Below are 25,027 nucleotides of genomic sequence, written 5' to 3'. Positions count from 1 at the left end.
GTTTTAAAAAGAAGCTTAATGAGTTAAATATCAATGCCGTTGATCAAGAAGATCTGTTTCGATTACTCAAACATAGATCTCCTACATCCTCGGATGATGATGAACTTAGTTCTAGTGGATCTGATTACCACTCGAACTCTGATCATATTAACTCACCAAACATCAAGTTTGGATGCGATGATTCTTGTTGTGCTTCTAAAGTCAAAACAATCAATGTTTTAGACGGAGGAAGAGAGCAAGGACCTGTTTTGAGTAAAGAGCAGGAACATGAAAACATGTTCCTCTCTATTATCTCGCAGATTCAAGACCCTGAGGTTAAAGAGAAATATCTCAAAAAGCTTAAGGAAACAATGACTCGTAAAGAGCCATCGACTTCCAAGGGCAAGATTTCTTTTGAAGAAACTTTGGGACGTTTTCAAAAACAAAAACCCAAAGATATTTCATTAAATGATTTACAACATGAAGTATCTCTTGTTAAAAGAGAGATTACTGAACTCAGAGAAGAGATCAAGAATCTCAAATCTGAAAATGCATCTTTTAAACAAGATTTAGCATGTTTAAAGTTGGATAAGGAATTTGATCATGAAAGTCCTTCTGGTGAAGAATCAAACCAGTCAGACCATGCTGAACCCTCTAGTCCAAATAAGGAAATTTGTTTAGTTCACCGTTCTGTTCCACAGAAATGGTTTTGTTTGGTAGAAATTGTTGTTAATCATGAATATAGATTCTCTGCTATTGCCTTGATCGATTCAGGAGCGGATCTTAATTGTATCCGAGAAGGCTTAGTTCCTACCTCCTATTTCGAAAAGTCCGAAGAGAATTTATTCTCGGCAAACGGATCTAAAATGAAGATTCGTTATGAGTTGAACACAGCTCATGTCTGCCAGGACAATGTTTGCTTTAAAATTCCTTATGTGCTTGTTAAGAATTTGACTCATGATGTTATTCTTGGCATGCCTTTTCTCAACATGATTTATCCATTCCTTTCTGAAGTCGATGGGATCACCACTGACCCCTTTGGACAGAAAGTTAAGTTTAACTTTGCTTCTAAGTTTGAACGTGATACTGCTAGAAGATCTGTGTTTTTGCTCTCTGCAAAAAGAAAACATTTAGATTTTCTTAAACAAGAAATCAAGTTCAAACGTGTTTCTGATAATTTGCATGATCCCCTGCTTAGATCTAAAATTGAAGATTTTCAAAAAACTTTGATTTATGAGGTCTGCTCGGAGCTTCCTAATGCTTTCTGGCATAGGAAGAAACATGTTGTTTCTTTATCTTATGTTAAACATTTCTCTGAAAATTTAATTCCAACCAAAGCAAGACCTATTCAAATGAATAGAGAAACTTTGGAGTTTTGTAAAAATGAAATCCAGGATCTTCTTGCTAAAAATATCATCAGGCATAGTAGGTCACCCTGGTCATGTGCAGCTTTTTATGTTCAGAAAAATGCTGAGATTGAGCGAGGTACACCCCGTTTAGTCATTAACTACAAACCCTTGAACAAGGTGTTAGAGTGGATTCGGTATCCCATCCCTAACAAGAATGACTTGGTTCATAGGTTAAGTGATGCAGTTATTTTCTCCAAGTTTGACCTTAAGTACAGATTTTGTCAGATCCAAATTAGGGAGTCAGACCGGTACAAGACTGCTTTCACTACTCCATTCGGTCACTATGAGTGGAACGTCATGCCATTTGGGCTGAAGAACGCTCCTAGTGAATTTCAAAATATTTTGAACGATATTTTCCTGTCATTCACTGATTTCACCATCGTCTACATAGATGATGTTCTTGTTTTCTCCAAATCTATTGATGAGCACTGGAAACATCTTAAAATGTTTCTTGAGATCATCAAAAGAAATGGATTGTTGTTTCTGCAAAAAAGATTAAACTGTTTCAAACCAAGATCAGATTCCTTGGTTACGACATCTTTGAAGGCAAAATCAGGCCCATCCAAAGAGCCATTGAATTTGCTGACAAATTTTCAGATGTCATCCTTGACAAAAACCAGCTTCAAAGATTTATTGGTTCATTGAATTACATTTCAGATTTCTACAAGGATATGAGAAAACAATGTCGCCCTCTTTTTGCGAGATTGCGTTCCAATCCTTCTCCGTGGACTGATGTTCACACCAAAATTGTTAAACAAATCAAGACACATGTCAAAATTCTTCCGTGTCTTGGAATTCCTACTTCAAATAGCTTCAAGATTGTCGAAACTGACGCCTCTGACACAGGCTATGGCGGCATCTTGAAACAAGTTGTTTCACCTGGTTCCTCTGAACAAATTGTTCGTTTCCATTCCGGAACCTAGAACCATGCACAGCATAATTATAGTACTATTAAAAAAGAAATTTTGTCCGTAGTACTATGTATCTCTAAATTTCAAAGTGATTTGCTTAACCAACACTTTCTTTTACGCATTGATTGCAAAACTGCTAAAACTGTTTTAGAACAAGATGTTAAAAACATTGCATCAAAACAGATTTTTGCACGATGGCAAGCTATTTTAAGTGTTTTTGATTATGATATTGAATTTATCAAAGGTTCTGATAATTCGGTCCCTGATTTCCTTACCCGTGAATTCTTGCAGAAAACATGAGTAAGAAGAAGAAACCAGTTCTACCGGTTACTTCACCACCCCCTGCACCTGTTTTACCAATGCTTATGCCTCCGGCATCTGCATTAACTTTGGCTTCCTCCCCACTGGAGATAGCCAATAGATTTACCAGTTAGGACATATTCCTAGGCCTATTCCCCCCAGTTCTTTTGCTTCTACCTTAGCCGCTCCATTCGATGTCTATGCGAACCCGCTGGCTACGGTAAAACCCAGATTTCCCTCTGCTAACAAGGCAGAGTATTTTTTAAAAGCTTGGTTTCAGACTCTATTTTACATTGAGAAATCGGTAAAAACAAATCCTTTCCAGATTGCTTCTGATTATTTTCTCCGAGGTTTCCATTGGATCCCAGAAGACCCAAATAAAAACCTCACCTATTATCTTGGAATCTTGGTTAGCACCGGTTCCGTTTCCATTAAACCTATTGATTGTAAAGTTGATCCTTCAAAGATCATCTTTCACAATTGTTATATTCTTTCAGTTATAACAGAGGAAGAATGGGGAACCCACCCTTCTACCTTCAAAACGATCAAGGATTCTAACACTCATTATAATTATTATGATTATATTAAGGCATGGTTGAAGTTTCCTTTGTTTCAAAACCCAGTTATGCAGCACTCTTGGTTCTTCAATTTTGACAAGAAGTGCAAACAATCTTTTCCTTTGTGGTTTCAGAAATGGTGGCATTTCTTTGGCCCCATTAATGATTTATTTCCTGATAACCTTCAACAAGCTATCAAACATTTTACTATTTCCAGTGTATCAAAGATGAAAGGACGAGACGTTTTACTCCCGCCCTTGCTTCATTTTTGTGCCAAATACAAAATTCCTTGGATTTGTAGATGGCAATACACTAAAAAAGACCATATCTTAATTCGTCAATATTTTGTCAAATGGTGGGACAAATTTCCCCATACAAATGACATTATTTCCAGAATTTCAGTTGATTTTCCCCTTATTGTTCCTAACCTCAAGGATAAACAAGAATTCCCCTCCCCCACCCCGGTTCAAGCTTTGATTACATATCCAGCCATTCCAGGTTCAAGTGATCAAGCTTCCAGTTCAAAGAATTCTTCATCAAAGCAGAAGAAGAAATCATCTTCAGCAAAAAAGAAGGATTCTACTAATTCATCCTCTTCTTCAAAACCAAAGAAGCAGGATTTGCTTTTACAAATTGATCTGCTGAAGAAATCCATTGAAGGAGCCTCCGACAGTGAAGATTCGGATAAGGACTCAGAAGCCTCGTCAGCAGATTCGGCAGCCTCTGCTCCATACAGCAATATTTTTGGTCATGACTCAGAAGACTATCCCCCTGACTTGGGTGATAATTGAATCATGCCTGACCATTTGGCCTCTTCTCAACCCCAGAGTCTCAACTTTTTGGGGGCGGAAAGATGGTTTGATCATCACAATCAGACAAGCACATTGAAGACAGAAATGCTTTCGGTGCTTTAATTATTTCAGTTTGCTTTCGGCACAACCAGACAGCACATTGAGATAGAAATGCTTTCGGTGCTTTGAGTGCAGAAAGAATATTTCACTTTCGGCGAAAGAAGACAAAACTACTTTCAACGAGTGCATGCTTTCTGAAGAGTGAATAGTTCACTTTCACTGTTCATCCCGTAATTTATGGGTTCACTATTTGTAAAAGAGCTTCCTTCTTCTATAAAAAGGCTCTTCATTTCGTTTAAGAGGCAGAACTTTCTAGCCGAACTAACTTTCAGCAAGAACTGCTTCCCTACTTACTTGCAAGCTTCAATTCACCTTCCTTCTCTTCTTTTCTTTATTTCAAGCTTGTGTAAGAGACGCCGATGCATGAAATGCTTGATATGAAAAGTTAAAGAAATAATGAACCAAAACTTTCAAATATTATTAATTGAAAGTAAATATAAACAATATTTAAAACAAACTTACACAAGCTTGAAATAAAGAAAAGAAGAGAAGGAAGGTGAATTGAAGCTTGCAAGTAAGTAGGGAAGCAGTTCTTGCTGAAGGTTAGTTCGGCTAGAAAGTTATGCCCCTTAAATGAAATGAAAAGCCCTTTTATAGAAGAAGGAAACCCTTTTACAAATAGTAAACTCATAATTTACGGAATGAACAGTGAAAGTAAACAGTGACTTTTTTACTATTCACTTTTCAGAAAGCATGCACTCGTCGAAAGTAGTTTTGTCTTCTTTCGCCAAAAGTGAAATATTCTTTCTGCACTCAAAGCACCAAAAGCATTTCTGTCTCAATGTGCTGTCTGGTTGTGCCGAAAGTAAACTGAAATGATTAAAGCACCGAAAGCATTTTTGTCTTCAATGTGCTTGTCTGATTGTGATGATCAAACCATCTTTCCGCCCCCAAAAAGTTGAGACTCTGGGGTTGAGAAGATGCCAAATGGTCGAGCATGACTCAATTATCACCCAGTTTAGGGGGATAGTCCTCTGAGTCATGACCAAAAACATTACTGTATGGAGCAGAGGCTGCTGAATCAGCTGATGAGGCTTCTGACTCCTTATCCGAATCTTCACTGTTGGAGGCTCCTTCGATGGATTTCTTCAACAGCTCAATTTGCAAAAGTAAATCATTCTTCGTTTGTTTTGAAGAGGATGAACCAGTAGAATCCTTCTTTTTCGCTGAAGATGATTTCTTCTTCTGCTTTGATGAAGAACTCTTTGAACTGGAAGCTTGATCACTTAAACCTGGAATGGCTGGATATGTAATCAAAGCTTGATTTGGGGTGGGGGAAGGAAACTGTTGTTTATCCTTGAGGTTAGGAACAACAAGGGGAAAATCTACTGAAATTCTTGAGACAATATCGTTAGTGTGAGGAAATTTATCCCACCACTTGACAAAATATTGTCGAATTAACAAATAATCTTTTTTAGTGTATTGCCATCTACAAATCCAAGGAGTTTTGTATTTGGCACAGAAATGGAGCAAGGGCGGGAGTAAAGTGTCTTGTCCTTTCATTTTTGATACACTGGAAATGGTAAAATGTTTAATAGCCTTCTGAAGACTATCAGGAAATAAATCATCAATGGGGCTAAAGAAATGCCACCATTTCTGAAACCATAAAGGAAATGATTGCTTGCAATTCTTGTTGAAATTGAAAAACCAAGAATGCTGCACAGCTGGTGTTTGATATAAAGGAAATCTTAACCAAGCTTCAATATAATCATAATAATTATACTGAGCGTTAGAATCCTTGATTGTTTTGAAGGTAGAAGGGTGGGTTTCCCATTCTTCTTCGGTTATAACTGAAATGATAAAACAGTTGTGGAAGATGACCCTTGCGAGATCAACTTTGCAGTAAATGGGTTTAATTGAAATGGAACCGGTGCTAACCAAGATTCCAAGATAATAAGTGAGATTTTTATTTGGGTCTTTTGGGATCCAATGGAAACCTCGAGGAAAATAATCAAAAGCAATCTGGAAAGGATCTGTTTTTACCGATTTCTCAATGTAAAACAGATTTTGAAACCAGGCTTTCAAGAAATACTCTGCTTTGTTGGCAGAGGGAAATCTAGGGTTTACCGTAGTCAAGGGACTCGCATACGCATCGTATGGAGCGACTAAGGTAGAAACCAAAGAACTGGGGGGAATCGGTCTAGGAACTTGCCCTAGACTGGTAAATCTGTTGGCTATCTCCAGTGGGGAGGAAGCCAAGGTTGATGCAAATGCCGGAGGCATAAGCATTGGTAAAACCGGTCTGGGAGGTGGTGAAGTAATCGGTGGAACCGGTTTCTTCTTATGCCAGAAAGCATTAGGAAGTTCCGAGCAGACCTCATAAATCAAAGTTTTTTGAAAATCTTCAATTTTAGATCTAAGCAGGGGATCATGCAAATTATCAGAAACACGTTTGAACTTGATTTCTTGTTTAAGAAAATCTAAATGTTTTCTTTTTGCAGAAAGCAAAAACACAGATCTTCTAGCAGTATCACGTTCAAACTTAGAAGCAAATTTAAACTTAACTTTCTGTCCAAAGCAGTCAGTGGTGATCCCATCGGCTTCAGAAAGGAATGGATAAATCATGTTGAGAAAAGGCATGCCAAGAATAACATCATGAGTCAAATTCTTAACAAGCACAGAAGGAATTTTAAAGCAAACATTGTCCTGGCAGACATGAGCTGTGTTCAACTCATAACGAATCTTCATTTTAGATCCGTTTGCCGAGAATAAATTCTCTTTGGACTTTTCGAAATAGGAGGTAGGAACTAAGCCTTCTCGGATACAATTAAGATACGCTCCTGAATCAATCAAGGCAATAGCAGAGAATCTATATTCATGATTAACAACAATTTCTACCAAACAAAACCATTTCTGTGGAACAGAACGGTGAACTAAACAAATTTCTTTATTTGGACTAGAGGGTTCAGCATGGTCTGACTGGTTTGATTCTTCACCAGAAGGACTTTCATGATCAAATTCCTTATCCAACTTTAAACATGCTAAATCTTGTTTAAAAGATGCATTTTCAGATTTGAGATTCTTGATCTCTTCTCTGAGTTCAGTAATCTCTCTTTTAACAAGAGATACTTCATGTTGTAAATCATTTAATGAAATATCTTTGGGTTTTTGTTTTTGAAAACGTCCCAAAGTTTCTTCAAAAGAAATCTTGCCCTTGGAAGTCGATGGCTCTTTACGAGTCATTGTTTCCTTAAGCTTTTTGAGATATTTCTCTTTAACCTCAGGGTCTTGAATCTGCGAGATAATAGAGAGGAGCATGTTTTCATGTTCCTGCTCTTTACTCAAAACAGGTCCTTGCTCTCTTCCTCCGTCTAAAATATTGATTGTTTTGACTTTAGAAGCACAACAAGAATCATTGCATCCAAACTTGATGTTTGGTAAGTTAATATGATCAGAGTTCGAGTGGTAATCAGATCCACTAGAACTAAGTTCATCATCATCCGAGGATGTAGGAGATCTATGTTCGAGTAATCGAAACAGATCTTCTTGATCAACGGCATTGATATTTAACTCATTAAGCTTCTTTTTAAAACCTTGTGGCTTCTTTGTACACTTATTCGCATAGTGTCCAAGTTGGCCACAATTAAAACATGTTCCCTTTGCAGGGGTTTTTGAAACCTTTTTATGAAATGGTTTCTTTCTTGAAACCGATTTTGAAACAGGTTTTTTATAAAATTCCTCACAGGATCTGTTATAGTTCCTGACTTTTTTGAACTTTTTCTGCGCTGTACAGATGGAGCAATAGGAGGAAGGCCAAATTGTTCGCAAAAGTTTCTCATCTCATATTTTGCTTTCTTTCTATCTTTCATCTGTTGAGCAATCATCCTTTGATCATTGCACATACTAATACCAAGTTTCTGAATTATACTTACAATGTCACCGTAAGTATAATCATCATAATTCAGATAACCCGTAATATCAGTAAGTGAGTCCTTTACCTTAATGGCGAACAAACGAGGCAATCCGTTGATGAACTTCTCTTTCCAGTAAGGTTTTTGAGAATCTTCTCTAAGCATAACACGAGACATAAAAACATCTTTATACCAACGATAATCAGACATTTTATTGCATCGTAAGTTATTCAAATAATCAAAAACTCTATTTGTGATGTTGGAAGGGGTTCCAACAAAATGTTTAACTATGGTAAAAATCAGGGTATTGACACCATCAGGAGACCCATGGGTTCCTTCCCTTCGGTCTTCCTCAGGTGGCAAGATGGGTAAACCATCTGTGTCTCTTTTGACAGCAGAACGAATGGTTTCCCTGTCTTCGGTAATGAGATGTTTATCCCACCAAGAACGAAGCATCCCTGAAAATCCGCTGATCAGGATATCAACAATCTCAGTCTGGCTGAGTTTGTTGTTGTAATAAGCAATAGCAACCATGGACATACGATTCAGAGTATTGAGGATTTCTTCCTCAGAGAATCCATCAATATTCCATTCATACATTTGGTCAGCAGATACAGAGAACTGAGAGTGTGAACCTCTCTCTTCGTACTGTAAATCAGGAGGTGTGGGTCTAGAATACCAGTTTTTCGTGAGACTTATTGGTTTAATGTCTCTCGAATATATCCTGGCAAGTTCGGGTTTTTCAACTTGAAGACCCTGAAATTCTTTTTCAATTAAATCAATTTTCTTAACTAAGGAATTATCAGACAAAGAAACATCATCATCAGAATTATTCCAAGTATGTACAGAAAAGGAATCATCAAAATTAACCCCTGGGCTGTTTCTGTCTATGACAGAACAAGAGGGTTTTTCTTGCTTAACCTCAGCAAGCATTTGATCAAGTTTAGCCATTGTATTGGTCACTCCAAAATGGATTTTTGACCTATCAGATGGCAGGACGATCAAAGGTTTTTCAGTTGTTTTCTTTAAAGCAGGTTTTTCGAAAACAGGTTTTTCAACTTTATTCTCGATACGGTCAAGTTGTTGACCTATTGTATGGAGGGTCTGGTTGACGAAATTGTTTTGCTCTATGATCTTTTTTGTTTCGGCAAAAACATTTTCATTCGGACCTGGATCCGAGATTTTAAAAGGTGAAGCTTTCACTTCTTTCCCTTTGACAGAAACAAGGATGGTCTCTAAAGGAGGGTAGCTGGTTTTTACAACTTTCCTGCCTTCTTCTTTAGTAAAACTTGTTTTTAAAACATTTAAAAAATTCTTTGAAACATAATGATTTTCAAGGAAATCAAAGAATAAGATGTGCTTGTTATCCTTGTACATCTTTTTCTTCCATTCTTTTCAAATCTTCTGTTTCTCAAAAACTGAATAAATCTTATGATAAGTTTTTCGCTTATCACGGTTTTCTTTAGACATAAAATCAACATGTAAATTAATCATATCAATTACAAGTAATTCAGAATCAAAATCATCCAATGCTTTGTCCAAAACCATTAAACTGGAATGGACTGGAGCAACCATATCAGAAGCTGTAGGAGATGTTGATTCAACATCATCTTCTACTTGTACTTCTTCCTTTATGGATTTACCTTTGGATTTAATATCATCTATGATTGAATAATAGGCGGAAGTAACCTGGGACTTAGTTGAAATTCCTTCTAACTTTACGTCTTGGTCTAAGGGTTCTTCTTTTGGATGAAGTTCCCTGATCTGAATCGGACGAGTGGGATTATCACGATCCCTCAAGTATCTTTTGAGATTTTCATCTCTTAGATCTTGGTCCGAGCTAACTGAAGACCTAGAACCTGCAAAAGAATTTCTTCTTTTACTGATAGCCGGTTGGTCAAAAGAAATCTTTACAGTACCATCAAGATACTGTTGGATAATCTTAAGGTCTGAATTTTGAGCTGGTATCTTCCTGGGAGGAAGTTCCTTCTTGAGTACCCATTCATTTGGAAGAGTTACGTCCTTCCAAAAGAGCATCTTGGGTGTTGTGATGTTAGAGTTCAAAGTTGAACTATACATCAAAACGGTCTCATTTTTTGGAGACTTAATCTTAGCCTTTGGCTCAAGGCTAGTGCTTAAGACTCTGTAATAGATGCGGTAAACTAAGGATATAGGTCTGCTGCCTTCAACCATATCAAAACTAGAGGTTTTAACACTCAAAGTTAAAGAAGACAAAACATTCTTATCAAACAAATCGACAGTTAAATCAGGATAACAATTAAAATGAACTGGTCCGTCTATTAGGGATGTTTGAATGATCCCTAAAATACTATTATTGTAATTTAAATGTCTACCATCACGCAAACATAAAAGAACACAAGCATTAATGCCTTTTCTAACTAAAGGTACTACTGCAATTTGAACAGAGGCAATATGCATAAACTTGTAACCTTTTTCTTGAAAAGATTTTATGGTTTTCTTTTCAAATAGAACACAATGTTCTTGTGTTCTGGAAATGGGAAAGGTTTGTTCTAATGTTTTAACATGAAATAAACTTTTCATCTTGGATTGAATCCAAGTGCGATGATAAAGAGAATCGATTTTGATCTTTGGCATTTGCCATTGATCAGAACTATTTGAATCATTTTCAGAAATCTCACAATCTTCTTCATTAACAATATCAGGAGGCATACCTGACTGGGAACTAGCAGATGAGCTAGATCTATACATCTTGCTCATCTTGGTAATTACTAAAACAAAACTCTTGGGTACATCCTAAATCTAGGTCTTTCATTTTCCTAGTTGCAGGACTCACACATACCGGAGGGCCACAAGACCAAAGCACAACCTCTATATCCCTTCAATGTCCTTCACACGCCTACCCGGCTAACACGGACTACAAGGAACTCCAGAGGTATCTCGTAGGGTCTATTCGACTGCGGTGGTGTACAACAGGAAAGAGAGAAAATAGCTAAAAACAGAATGAACTTAGAGTGTTTCCAGAAATTATCAAGATAAGAAAGAGATAAGATAAAGCAAAGCTGTTAGCAGCCAGAACCAGAAGATGGCTCTGATACCATCTTGGAGTGACCAATACAAGAACATAATAGTACTAATACTATTATAATAGTATTATAATAGTATATTAGTATACTAAGTACCAATAGTACTTAGTCTTGTATTAGTTCTTGTACCATAATATAATATAGTTCTTGTATTATAATATAACATAATAATACAAGAACTATAATATAATATAGTTCTTGTATACTTAGTATAACATAATATACTAAGTACCAATACTTAGTATATTAGTATTATATATTAGTATTTAAGATACTAATATAATACTATTATATTAGTATTATAATAGTACTAATATACTAAGTACTATACTTATTATTTATTGTTATTAGGATTATAATACCTATAAATATATACTCATAATAAACACTTATTATATTAATATTATAATATTAGTATAATAGTACTAATATTCATTCAAACAGAATAAATTATTGTTCGAACAGATTTATCTCATAGAATATTTTTGGCAGGAAACTTCACAGCAAATACTCGAAATATTCACTCATTTGAATGTGAAATGCCCCATTTGAACACACTGGTGGGAGTCTTATACGAAAATACCGTCTTTGCTTCTCTACATTTGAAGAATATGTCAATGAATATTCTTAATTGTTCATTCGAACATGTAAGATGTTAGTTCGAACTACTATCTTACCCATTCGAATGTTAAAAGTTTAAATAAATTTTACGTTCGAACAGGTAAATTACCCGTTCGAACGGACTTCACATATTCAAAAACCTATACCTTCATTTTATTTTCATGCACGAAGCATTATTTGGAGGCAGAGTAGACAGAGCAGCAGCGATTTTGTGTGTGTGTGTGTGTGTGAGAGAGAGAGAGAGAGAGAGAGAGAGAGAGAGAGAGAGAGAGAGGAACAGTTCTAGTGAGAGAGAATGGATTCTTGGGAGAGGATTGGTTTAGAAGAGGTAGGCATTACTTTTTTGCTATTTTTTTAAGTATTTCGAGTTTGTATATTTTGGTTTATTGAATTTGATTTAGGATTTTTTCATAATGTGTTTTATGCATATGTAGGTATTGTGGATTCATAATTATTATTGGATTGCAAAAATTTGATGTAAGATTTCTAATTTTTAGTAAGTGGTGATTTGTAGTGATTTGATAATTTATTAGTGATTTGGTAAGATGTTTAGGTGATGATAGATATTGGGAAATTTTAGTATGATTTTGGTATTATTTGATGAATGAAGTTGGTATTGAGGAATTTGATTATGATTTTGGTATTTGTGGTTTAAAAATTAGTATTTGATGAATGTAGTTGATATTTAAAAGTTGGTATTTGTATTTGATTAAGATGGTGTTTAGAAGTTTTTTATATGATTACTTCTTAATATTGCATAATATGAAGTTGGTATATGTTACTAATGTGTAATTTGTTAGTATATTCAGTGTAATATTGTTAATGTTGTTAGTATGTTATTGTAATTTATGATGCTTAAAATGCGATGATAATATGGTTAGTGATAGTGTTAATTATACTTATTGTTTGTGTAATATTGTTAATTATACTTGATATTCTCATAAACATGTCCCATAGAAGTTAAAGAGTGTTACTTTTTTCAGTTATAAAAGTAGATATTTTTCAAAACTTGCCTATCAAAAAAGATATTTTTCAAAACTTGTCTCATGGCTTCTAAGTCTGGGAATGTATCAATTGCTGTTGTTTTTGGTTGTTTAGTTGGTTACTTTGATAGCTTGCATAAGCCAATAACTGCTGGTTAAGGGTTTGGTTGCTGGAATGTTACTTTGATAGCTTGAAATATTTTGAGTGAATTTTTTTTCATATTGTGGAAAAAGAAACTTATTTTGGTTGCTGCATCAATTGCAATTTATCCTGATGGCTGTGTTTGCATATCAATCCTACATCCTCCTGGTGAGGACTCGAATGGGTATGAGCTTGCAAGTGAATTAAAGACACCGGTTCATACGGTATGTCATAAACACTTCAAACTAAAGCATGCATGCTTTCTTTTTATAAAGTAGGTAAATCTGAGATTGGAAGTCTTTGCTTTCCAAGTTCTGGTTCAAGAAAGGTTGTGCTATGTTCATATTCTAAAACATTTGTTACCTATAAAAAATATATATATATATATATATATATATATTCTAAAGCATTTGTTGAACTCACTACAAGAAATAAGGTCCATTGTGGTGATTTTCTATCTGTTGGAAATAAAATCGCCACCAAAAACCCGTAATTGCGTCCAATTCTGATTCGTTGCAGAGTTCTAACATTTACATGATCCTTCAGGATGCACAAATGCATCTAACTTGGATTCTTTTTCTTATCTTTTTCCTTTTTACTCATTTAAATTAACCCAAATCAATTAAAGGAGTCCTAGGGCAGTTTTCCCTTTAGATAGAATTGTCACGTTTCTTGTAAGTTATGGTTCTTTTACTTCATGTAGATGATTTCTTCTTCATGTCATTTTATCTTTCTGACATTTTCCAACAAGCATTTCTCAGTTATAGTCACCCATTATTTTACAGGTAATTTGGCTTCATTTGTGTTGATGTTTGAGCATGGAATGGAGTTGGATAAAGATGAATTATTTTGAAGTGTTGGGAGAAAGATGAGTTTGTAAAGCATGATTTGGTATTGGTTTCTAAAACTTGAATGTATTGGGAATGGATAAGTTCGTAAAAACAACTGTAAATTTTTGTAATATTTTATTTTTAAATTATTATAAGTGTCAATTTTGATCTCTAATGTTGGAATATATTTATTTAAGCCTATATTAGACTATTTGTTATGAATATTTTGGGCTAAATCTCTCTTTTATTTTTTTGCATTTTTTTTTCTAAAATATCTTAACTTTTGCCATGAATGTAACTTGTGACAAATACATTTTACCACTATATACTCAGTAGCTATTACGTGTTTGCCACTAATCTGTAGACTTTCATGAAAAATAATCATTAGCAGTCATACAAGATGGTGGGAAAAAGATGAAATTTGACAACTATAATTCATTTTGGTACCACGAAATCTATTACAAACATGTTTTTGGCACAACAAGATACATCATAAAAAACTTTATGCTACCATATTTTTCATGAATATTATTGTGAGAATTGTATTATTTCCAACCAAAGAGATTAATGGGTAAATAAATTTAAAGGACCACAAGGGCTTAAATCCAAACAGTTTTTGCCATGGGCCAAATTAGTTTTTACCATAAATTAGATTCGTGGAAAAAATGTATCTTTTTCCATGAAAAAAAAATTTGTGGAAAAAATAATATTCTCCACTTATTATATGTCACGAACGACCCACGAATAATTTTGGTGGAAAAAATTTTTTTGTCACTTAATCCTAACTTTTTTCGACCACTCTCCTCCATGGAATAAGCCCCAAAATGTTGTAGTGATAGTTTTCTTGAAGGTGTCCTTAACGTAGAGACGACGTACGTGACCCCCCAAAGAGTTTCAAAATCCTTACTGGGTGTTTTTAGTTTTTAAAATCTCACAGCTTTTCCACTTTTCCTAATAAGCAAGAAAATTTATTGGTCTTTTTACAAGTGTTTTTATTCTTTTTCTTCGGTACCCATGCAAATATATACATTTTCATTAAACAAGCTATTTGTTAAGTTTACAATATCATTTTTCTCATTTATTTTATACTTTTCATTTCAAGTCTTTCACTAATTACTAGCTTATTTTGATTGGTTTTGTTAGTAACATCTACGCTACCATCGAGTTATTAATTAGAAACAAAGGCAACAAATCTCTCGTATCTATTTCTATTTATACTACATAATCTTCACAACATTCAATAAGAAATTTAATATATCCTTACTTATACTTTTATAATGGATGCGTAGAACATTGTTGCATTTTTTAATCAATGTGATCAATTTTGAAGGAATGCCATATTGATTGTTTTACCTCTAGCCTTTGAATAGGTCTTTAATGATGCGCACAACTCCTATAGAGGAAGATCACAAGAATTTATATGTTTTATATTTTTGTTGGTTGGCCCAACAAAAAATTCCTGTTAAGCTCCAAATGCATATATACATATAAAATAAGACTTATAATATTTATTATTTATTTAAAATATTTACGTAGATAACAATAAATGCAAAAACTACCGACCAAAATATAATTAATATTTCTTGAAGTTTTAAAACACAAGATGATCATCAGCCCGATGCATCCGAGAAGAAGTACTGGTAATAGTTCCACCGTGTTCATTTCATCCTGGTCGTCTATCTTGAATGATATTTAATTATAGAGTCTGGAACTCCTCTAGAATTCTGCAGCAGTCTAGTTTAAAGAGAAATAAATAGGAACATCCTTTCCTTTGGGAATAAGGCCAGGTACTGTACGTTTGCGAACCCATATGCACAAAAATTACAAAATACATCATCATGTATCGAAAAGTCTGATAATTAACTGATAACAATCAATGCAAGGTACGTGCATGGTACCGGAAGTCTATATATTGGAACGGGGTCCTTTTGATAGGCATAAATTGGCTACAAAATGTGACCTTCCTAGCTAGAGCATATATAGAAGAGACAACTGTTATAAATATTTTATAATATTTATCACATCAAGATACATTAATATATAAATTTACTTTTATATAATTTACACGTAACTAAAGTACTTTCCTATAGGAGAAGGGCTACATGTTGACTTTTTTATATATGTGCATTTTTAACAACCCTAGTTCAATAATTCTTTAAATTTGAGGATATGTTGCACCTCAAAACGCCTCCCATTTTGAAAAGTACTCAGAAATACTCTTTTAGTTTCCCTGTTTTGGTTAATTACTGTCCTGTAGAACCAGTGCATCTAAGTGTATGTGTGAAAATAAAGCAGCATGGCTTCTTGTCTGCCTTCTTCTTTGTTTCGTTAAAACCGCCTCTCAAGCACCATGCTCGTCAAGCCATGCAGATAAGAGCTCAGAGCTTTAGTAATGAAGGTAACTCCCCTTTCACCATCGATGTCATTTTCATCCACTACCAAAAAGAGAGGTATTTACAAGAAAAAAATTTCAGCAGCTCCTTTGCTTTTATAACATGTAACTTGGCACGTAGGTTGAGACGTCCAAGGATAACTGTTTACTATATTGCAATGATTCCATAGGATTCTTACCAATTAATTTTGTTCTCCTCGCCAAGTTGGTTATGTTCGTCCTTACAGGTAATATTCATCTCACTTTGCTGTTATGTCTTTTCGCTTTGGCAGGGAAATCAAGTAACATAGTCAATGCAAACTTGACTATTCTTAGAGAGAAAATAGAGCTGCTTAAGACCAAGGAGAGGCTCGAGCGGTGTTGTTGGTTTCGTTTTGTGGGAGTCTTGGTTTCACCTGTCTTGGTGGCAGTGTCTGTCTTTGCCTCGTTTCCTTCTTTCTTCATTTGATTTATTAAGTTGGATTTTTTGTGAAAAAGAAAAATGTAGATCAATCTCTCTCTTTTTGAGTTAAAGAGATGTCACAGTTCTTTGAGCTTGTAGGTTTCGTTTGTAGGAGTCTTGGTTTCACCTGTCTTGGTGGCAGTGGAAAAATGTAGATCAATCTCTCTCTCTCTCTCTCTCTCTCTCTCTCTCTCTCTCTCTAATATTGTATATCTTTTAGTTTATCCATAGCATATTTATATTGCAACTGAAGAACTTCAGAGGCCTTTTGTTTACATTATGACAGCTGTAACCTGTACTTGTACTGAAAAAGGTAGGATTTGAACTATAGGTCCGTTTCATAATGTAAATAAAAGGTAATTTCATCGAGTAGCTTTTAATTTCCACCGTTTCTAAAGCTACAGACGTCTCGTGATGCAGAAAATAATTACAGAGATGGTGGAAACAAGGGCCTTCGATTCTAGCTAGTCCTCAGAGTCATTTGTTTGCCATCTGCAAGCAGCCAATTGATTCATAACTGTTTCAAACCTTTTAACAGATATGTACATTTGAGTCAATGTTCTTCTAAGAATTGAATCCTGCTACATCCCTCAGGTGATGTAGCCCGAATTGCTACCGAAGAAGGCAAAAAATTTTATTTATTTTCTTAAATCTTTTTTATTTATTTTTTTTATATTCTTAAATATTTTTTTTAAAAATTCACAACATTATTAAAAAATACTTCCTTAATCACTAAGTAAAAATTAAAAATTAAAAAAAATTCGGGACACTTTTTGGATCCCGAAAGTATTTCTTCTAAGAATTTATATATTGAAATAGTTTTGGTTTCATATAAGCTGATGAAAATTGAGAAGGCCTTGATCTGAACTTACAACTTGTTTGAGACAATAACAAACTATAATTTATAAGGAAGTACTGTATATCCTTCTATCAATCCAGTGTCCTTACAATCTTGTTTGATTATCTCCAATAATTAGCATTAACTTGGTACCTTACTACAGACATCTCCTTTTGTCCCAAGTTGTGGAGTTATTTGACCGGCCTGCATATTGTCAATTTAACGGCCGCTGAATAATCCATGTATTCCGCTACTTATGGTTTATGCATCCTTTAATATATATATATATATAAATATGCTAACAACTTTTCTAAGAACGTAAAACGATAAGGCCCTTGGGACGCGTATAAGCTAATGACTTTTCCTTTTTCGGCCTGCAAAAGCCATTAAAATTTTCTTCAATGATGACTGATAGGAACAGTCACAGAGTCTGGGTGCTGATTTGCCAACAACCTAATTCTTTAGTTCTATTAAATATACACTTACACTGTTCTGATGGCCGAGTACTTCTCCCAGTAACGCATCCTGGAAATAATGGGCCAGGTATTAGCTGTCAATAACATACCTACGATCTTTTAACATGGTTTTAAATTAATGGAAAACTGACATTCACAGATCGACAGTCAATCAGACAAATGCCCACCTTTTTCTCATTTTATGCGCTCGGTCAGGTTTATGTTCAACAAAGGTTTGTTGAATCAATATCACCAACATACGTTTCTGCAGATGTAGCTTATTATTGATCTCAGAAACCTTCCTGTACGATGCTCTAAGATGTATAGCTATATGCAATGCAAACTTTAGAGTGAAATATTCTCACATGCAACCAATCACATAGTTCCCTAACAAATTAAAGCCTGAGGAAACCTCAATTTCACATTCATCAGCAAATCCAGGGTCTCAAGGAAATAAACCTTCTACATCAGTAGCTTTCCATTTCTTCCCATGCACATACACACACGGAAACCATAAACCATGTGCGTCAAACCATATGACCAAAAGTATATCCAACAAAGACAAAAGGGACTTGCAATTTTAGCTCCGTAAAAATGCCAGAGTGGTGACACGCGATCCCTCAGATCCACCAAACATGAATGTTGGATATGAACGAACATGGCCCAGGAATTGAAATGGGGGATCTCTCCCTGCTTCTTGATCCCTAGGTGTCTCAGGATCCTGGGACCCACCCATCCTTCTCTGATTGAAACTTTCCACTTCTTGCATTATTTCATTTTTTGTGCTGTTACATGATGTGATAACCTACAAAAGCATCACCTTGATCAGTAACAAAAGAAACAATATCCAGCGGAGTATGAAAAACCTTGGGAAACATAAGCTACAAATGACTCGACATAAGGTAAATCATGATCCTCCCAACGGGGAATCTCCCTAATAATGAGAGCTTGTTTAAAAGTATGGTATACATAAAAGAAACTATAAGGTACCAATTCCAGTAACAAATATTAGCCAAAGCAATGGTGCTTACTAATAATCCACCAGAAGCCACCAATCTTGATACTGAATCCCAATACATCATCCTGCGAGATCAGAAAACACCAACTCAATTACTCCGATGCCCATGTATATTGGGTAGGAGATCAAATAAAAACTTCACACAACCATTGTTCAATAAGTGCAACTTCCTTTTTACTTGAAAAATAGTAGTAGAACAACTAAAAAACTACACGTTACCTTTTAATTGGGCCATCAGGATGCAACCCAATGGCATCTAAAGTCCCTTTGTCCAGGACAAGTTGAAACTGCCTTTCCAACTTTGATTCAAGAACATTGTCAACCTTATAAGCAAATAAGAGAAGAACGATACAGGAGATTTAGAGGGAAAAGAATCAACTATAAGATTTCAACTTATTACATACGCTCGTATTGCTAACATTATTTACGTAGATCAAATACAGCCCATTAGAAAGGCTATCCATTTCACAATAATAAACAAACTTGTAAATACATATGGAATTAGTTAAATTTAGCTTTCAATCAAAGCTTAAAATAATTCATGAGATTTTTTTTTTTGGGGGGGGGGGGGGGGGGGGGGGGGGGGGGGGGGGTGAAGTGTATTGTCCTCAAGAACATTCAAATCTTTTATTTAATCTAGTGTTATCGATCACAATATGATGCCCTAAATTAGTATTTCGTGAAAAAATGCTGAATGAACCAACTTGATTGTTGATACCATGGTTGGGGATTTACAGTCTTTATTCTTTACAAATTAACATCAACTTATGATATTTCTACTAATGCCCATTACTGGAATGTTAACACACCCCTAGGCATGCTTAAAGCTCAAAGCACCAAAGAGAGAGCACTTCAAACTCCTAAATCAAAGTGCAAACAAAATGTGCTTTTTGTGAAGCTTTTGGGTGAAAAGTAAGTAATTCAATTGGAAACATGGTTGGATCCATAACTAGTTGCAATTGAATATTGATTAATTATACAACCCCGTTCTTACAGTCCTATAGACTACTCATAACAATGACTTGGCAGGTATGTAGAAAAAGGGCACCTAATGCTTTCAACAACACCGATCAAGAATGAGACGAGCCCAACTTCATCACCATTACAGTATTACATTGAAAAGAAGAATTTACCCTGTGAATCTTTAGTCAGACCAGATTTTTCAAGCTTCTAATTAACCTTATCTTTTGAAGTAGACAACTGTTCATCAAGCAGCCAATAAAATGGCAGATAAAATTTGCAAAAGTGATAATGTGCTCTGAAAGGAAAGAAAAGGGGGGCAGGGGAGGTAAAGTAAGAAAATAAAAATCACCTCACCTTCTCTCCATCCTCCCACTCTTCTAAAAGGCACCAAAGAAATTTGAAAGATTGGAAAAGTATCTGGTGCTAACATCCTATTAAGAATGTGGTACAGGAGAAAGCAGGTCCATTTCTTAGGCAAACAACCATTGCACCAACCCTGCTAACAATTTCTTTTTTTATTGGCACCTAGTTTCCGGGAACAGCGTCCCCCAGGGTGCACAGGCTCTCGGCAAGGAGTTTCCCGCAAGTACACCTTAGATAATTCAAGGTGAAAATCCCCCAATCCAATGACCCTTAGAGATTGTTTACGCCCAGTGGGATTTGAGCCTTGGACCTTGGAAGGAGCATACCACCAAGACCAAGGCCTTTACCACTTGAGCCAAACCCTAGAGATTACCAACCCGCTAAGAATTAAAGATATTAAGATTCCACATAGAATGATTACTCTTCATAACTCCAAAATATGCCTCCAAAATATGCTCAAGATTTAGTCATACCAAAAAATTAATGTCAGGAAATCCATCACGATCAGCAAGGCTTCGAGCAAGCTGAATTGCCCCTTCACTATAGTCAGTACCAGTTAAATCAGAGAATCTGAATCCAAAAAGACCATGAGTTCATGCTTTAACCAAAACATCATTATATCGTTAGAATCATGCCCTACAACCATCAATGTTAAAATCAAACAAAATAATAATAAACAAGTTACGCTTTACTGAGGATCAAAAGAGGTGTTGTTGTAGTACACAGGACATATACAAAAATGAATTTTATGTTTAGCACACACTGATATCTATTGACTTTGGTTTGTCTCTTCTCTCTACATTTTCCATCGTCTACTCAACTAACGCAATCACATAAAATAGGGTTCTAAAAGATGACCGTCCCAAACGACAATGGAATGGTACAGTAATGTTTAGGAAGGTAAAATATTGGCATGACTTTGTCTGGAAATTTTTATTATTTGTTCTTCCTAATAAAAAAAAATAAGCTAGCATCGAATAAGGAAATCAGTTATTACATTAGTTACACACAGCAAAGAAGACTGATCATGTCTAATGTTGGGGGAGACAACCAACATTGTAGAAATGCCTATTTCATTGATTGTAAAGCATGTACCAAGGAGATTAAAGCTAGGTGGCACTGGATCTTTAAGCAGTTAAACTATTTCGTCTCAATTGTTGGCCATACCAACTATTTGGGGTATACATGGTTAATGCATATTTCACAACCCGCAGCTTTCCTACTGTAGTTAGATTGCTCAATAACTCTGACTAGTTCCCCATTCTTGATCGATTATGCTGTGGATGAAAGATGACTGACAGTGCTCTGCAAGCAATACTAAATGACAATACTAAATTTTTTAAATTTTCCAATACTAAATTGAATTAAATAAATTTCTTGCATTTTTTTTTTTTTGTTAATGGCATTTTTTCATCCCAAACCCCATAAAGACATTTTCAATGTTCACGAAAATTCAAAATAATTTGTAATGTTCCAGAGATAATGTGCTTGACATGTGACTGAAATTTTAACATAAAGATGCATTTACACTCCACGTGTTACCCATTAATTTTTCCCCTCCGTCGCCAAATTGTTTCCCTACTCTCTTTTTGTGAAAACCCATTCTAAATCAAACAAATGCAGGAAAAAAATTCCTGCATAACATTCTCCAAAACAAATCCTCATAAACATAACATTCTCAATCCTTTATACAAATACAGCCAAAGCATTTCTAGATGAAGATCTCCTCTTGTCATTTTAACGAACAACTCCTGAAAATCCCTTCAATTGCATTCACTGCGTAAAAAAGATATATTACCAGAAATACAGTCAAGATTTCAAAGCATACCCCTGCTTAGCAAGTTCTTGAAGAAGTAAACCATTGCCAGTTCCAATATCAAGAACACTCCATGTACACAAAGATTTATTGCCCTCAACTGGCTCAGACTTGATATCATCAACATGATTTAGCATGCAACCTCGAGAAATGTCAATACATAAGCCTTTGGTCCAAGAAGCAACTACTTCCATGACATAAGCTCCAAACCTATAGAAAGATAGGTAAACAAACAAATAGATTATTTTCACTGAGAAAAAAACAAGAACATAAGATTCTTTCTAAATTCGTTCTTTAGCCCTATCCCTATCAAATTAATAAGTACATCCAATCACTTCAGTGTTCTTTACACCACATTTAAGCAAACCAACTATCATACAGGGACCTAAGATAAAGCCTCAAGAATATATCTTAGTGAAGAAATGAAGATGTCAGCCACTTTATGTGCATCCATTTGTGCAATCAAGTTTATACTCATGTGAGCCTCTGTTTCTAATGCTTTAAGTACGCAAGGTGTACCATCTTTCGGTCAATATTCATTAGACCTTTAGTCATCAACTAAGTATAAACACTATATACTGCATAACATAGCAACAACGTTCCAGATACTTCAATTACATATATAGAAACTAAGATTATTTGAGTCCCTTCCTATCTTTGATTTCATCTACAGAAAATTAGAAATATAAAACCCTTGTTAGGAAAGTATTTAGGTTTTATGTTATGAGTAACAGTCAGAGAAAATTGAAATAGATTCCAGATTTCCATGCCCAAAAGTTACAAAATTCTATGAAAATAAGAGAATAACGTATACAGATTAACACTTACCAAACTTCTCCAGCATGGCCATGCTCACGAAAATTTACTAACTCATCTGCATATGCAGAATCCCAATAACTCTGAAGGCCTAGCATTGACTGCGCTGCTTCTTCAGCATCTGCCTCCTCCTTGTCAGAACTGCACACACAATACATGACTTAAAACTCAGTATGCACATCAAAATACTAATAGTTAACAAATAAGCCATCATATTCAGCTCTTCCACGGATTTCAACAGTTTAAACAAATCATATGCTCCTAAAATCTGAGGGGAACAATCCCAAAAGTTTCTTCGGCGACTGCAAGTTGTGGGCGATTCATATATATTACTCGGATTAACACTAGATCAATCAAAATTGATAATCAATGAATTTGACAGAGCCGCGCATCAAATAAACTAGCCCCCCGCTTTAGCGTTTCACCACATTGTCTTGCAGCTTTTGTTTTAACATATTCAGATACCTTCATTTTTAGGAACTCCATAACAAAATCGCACAACTAAATTGCAAACAGTTACAAAATCTTGCGTACACTCGGTCTACTGATCGTTGCATATTTTACTCAAGCAACGACATTGAAAACAAAATTCCCCCAACAATGCAAAAACCTACCTTTCACGTGTTCTTGATATTTTCTCATTACTTCCCAAGAAAATTTCTCACGAACCAGACGGAGCGTTACAGAAAAATAGAGAAACGAGACCTGTAATCTGAGGGGGCGCGGTAATTGGCGGCAGAGAGGGATTCGGCAGCGTCGGTTTGGCGCTGGTCGTCGTCGAGGGTGCTGCCGTAGTCGCTCTTGATGGACCAGGAGTCAGCCGCCACGGAGCGCTCGTCGTCGGAGACCAGATCACACACCGCGCCTCTGCTCTGCTGCGACGAGAGCTCGGGGTCCTCCGGAGGTAGTCGGATTCCAGCCATTATAATTTATGTCATATCTCTATGAAGACACACACTAATACAAAGGGATAGAGAGATTGGGATTCGCCGATTCGGGGTGGGACTCGAGAGGAAGTAACCGCGAGAAATGAAGGGTGACGAAACGTGGGATCTTTGGTCGTTAAATCGCTAATTTTGAACTTTTTGTTGGATCTTTGATTTGGATCCTGTCTCCCAAAAGTCCATTTTCCGATCTTTACGGATCAAGAATGATAAATACATTACTTTCAAAACAAAACAAAAAAATAATGATAAATACATTAATAAATCAGAACAAAATAAAATGAACTAAAGAAATCAACTCTAATATTAATACAATAATCATTTTGCTGTTGTTTTATATTAGAAATCTTAATTTTTTTTCCTGAGTTCTAGGATTTAAAATGAGATATAAGAAAGACATATAAAACAAGTCTAGACTCTACACCATTTATTATTATTTGTATTGTGGAAACATTTAATAACTAGTTCATATATTTGTTTTTAAATTTGAAGAATAACTCATGACAAACTTAATCTAATGGTTATTTTCTGTAAGTTTTTATTATCTAATGTCATATTATAAGATGATGAAAATTATGATGAATCGATAATGAGCAGCATTACTCTTTGTTTTATTTGAATTTTGATGAGTTTGGTGCTGATTTGATTAATAAGGTCTTCAGGTTATAACAATAACATGCATGTATTTTGACCATAATCATCTAAACTTATGTAAGGCTTATTTAGAAAATAATAAATAGATTACGTTAATATTTTTCCATTATAGATTAAATCATAATTAAGCATATTAGATATATTTTTTTTTTCTTACAGATTAGATCATTTTAAAACATGTATCATGCCATTGTGTTGTTATTATTATGGGGATTTTCAAATGTTAGTGTTTGAAAAAGATAGTTACACAACATTTATTACAATTTTGTTATATAACCATATTATAAATATAAGATAGTTTGGTCAAATACATTATAAAAGTAATATATTGCTTGATTCTTGTTATCATAAGGTGGTATTATTAGTGACACCCCTTCTTATAGTAATTCACAGCATACGTATCAGATCATCAGACTCATCACCACCAGATCTTTTAAATCTGATTTTTTTTGTTGAAAAGGGACAAGTGTGTTATATTTACAGACGATCTCATATTTTGAAGTCTATTGGAGTTGGTATAAACTGTAATCCGTTCTTTTTTCGCATTTATCTTCTTCTTTTTTGGTTTCCTTATTGTTAATTAATATGTATATATATATAAAAAAAAAAAAAAAGTTTGTCTCTCAAACCTTTTTATGTAGAGGTTGAGTCCTCTATTTCTATGAAGGTCGAGATTGAGTATCTATTTAGACAGAGAGTGTTATCCCTTAGACGTTGTCTATAAAGTGTATTAGCAATAATGAAGACCATATCAATCATAAAAGGAA

At 35.0% G+C, this 25,027-nt stretch overlaps 1 protein-coding gene across 1 annotated transcript; it reads right to left on the bottom strand.

Annotated features, from left to right (window-relative positions):
• Positions 1-18,081: 18,081 nt before the first annotated feature.
• LOC122302855 (EEF1A lysine methyltransferase 2-like) lies at positions 18,082-23,797 on the bottom strand. Its single transcript, XM_043114296.1, has 7 exons — positions 23,368-23,797; positions 22,675-22,803; positions 21,859-22,056; positions 20,504-20,600; positions 18,924-19,027; positions 18,718-18,769; positions 18,082-18,491 (listed from the first exon to the last, which is right to left on the bottom strand). Exons 1-7 carry the CDS (start codon positions 23,583-23,585, stop codon positions 18,267-18,269), a joined length of 1,023 nt encoding a protein of 340 aa, XP_042970230.1. The 5' UTR covers positions 23,586-23,797; the 3' UTR covers positions 18,082-18,266.
• Between the last annotated feature and the right edge of the window lie 1,230 nt (positions 23,798-25,027).

This window comes from Carya illinoinensis, chromosome 3 (genome assembly GCF_018687715.1).
Source record: "Carya illinoinensis cultivar Pawnee chromosome 3, C.illinoinensisPawnee_v1, whole genome shotgun sequence".
Taxonomy (NCBI): domain Eukaryota; kingdom Viridiplantae; phylum Streptophyta; class Magnoliopsida; order Fagales; family Juglandaceae; genus Carya; species Carya illinoinensis.
The sequence above is the reverse complement of the archived record's forward strand: the minus strand, read 5'-3'. Positions and strand labels throughout refer to the sequence as shown.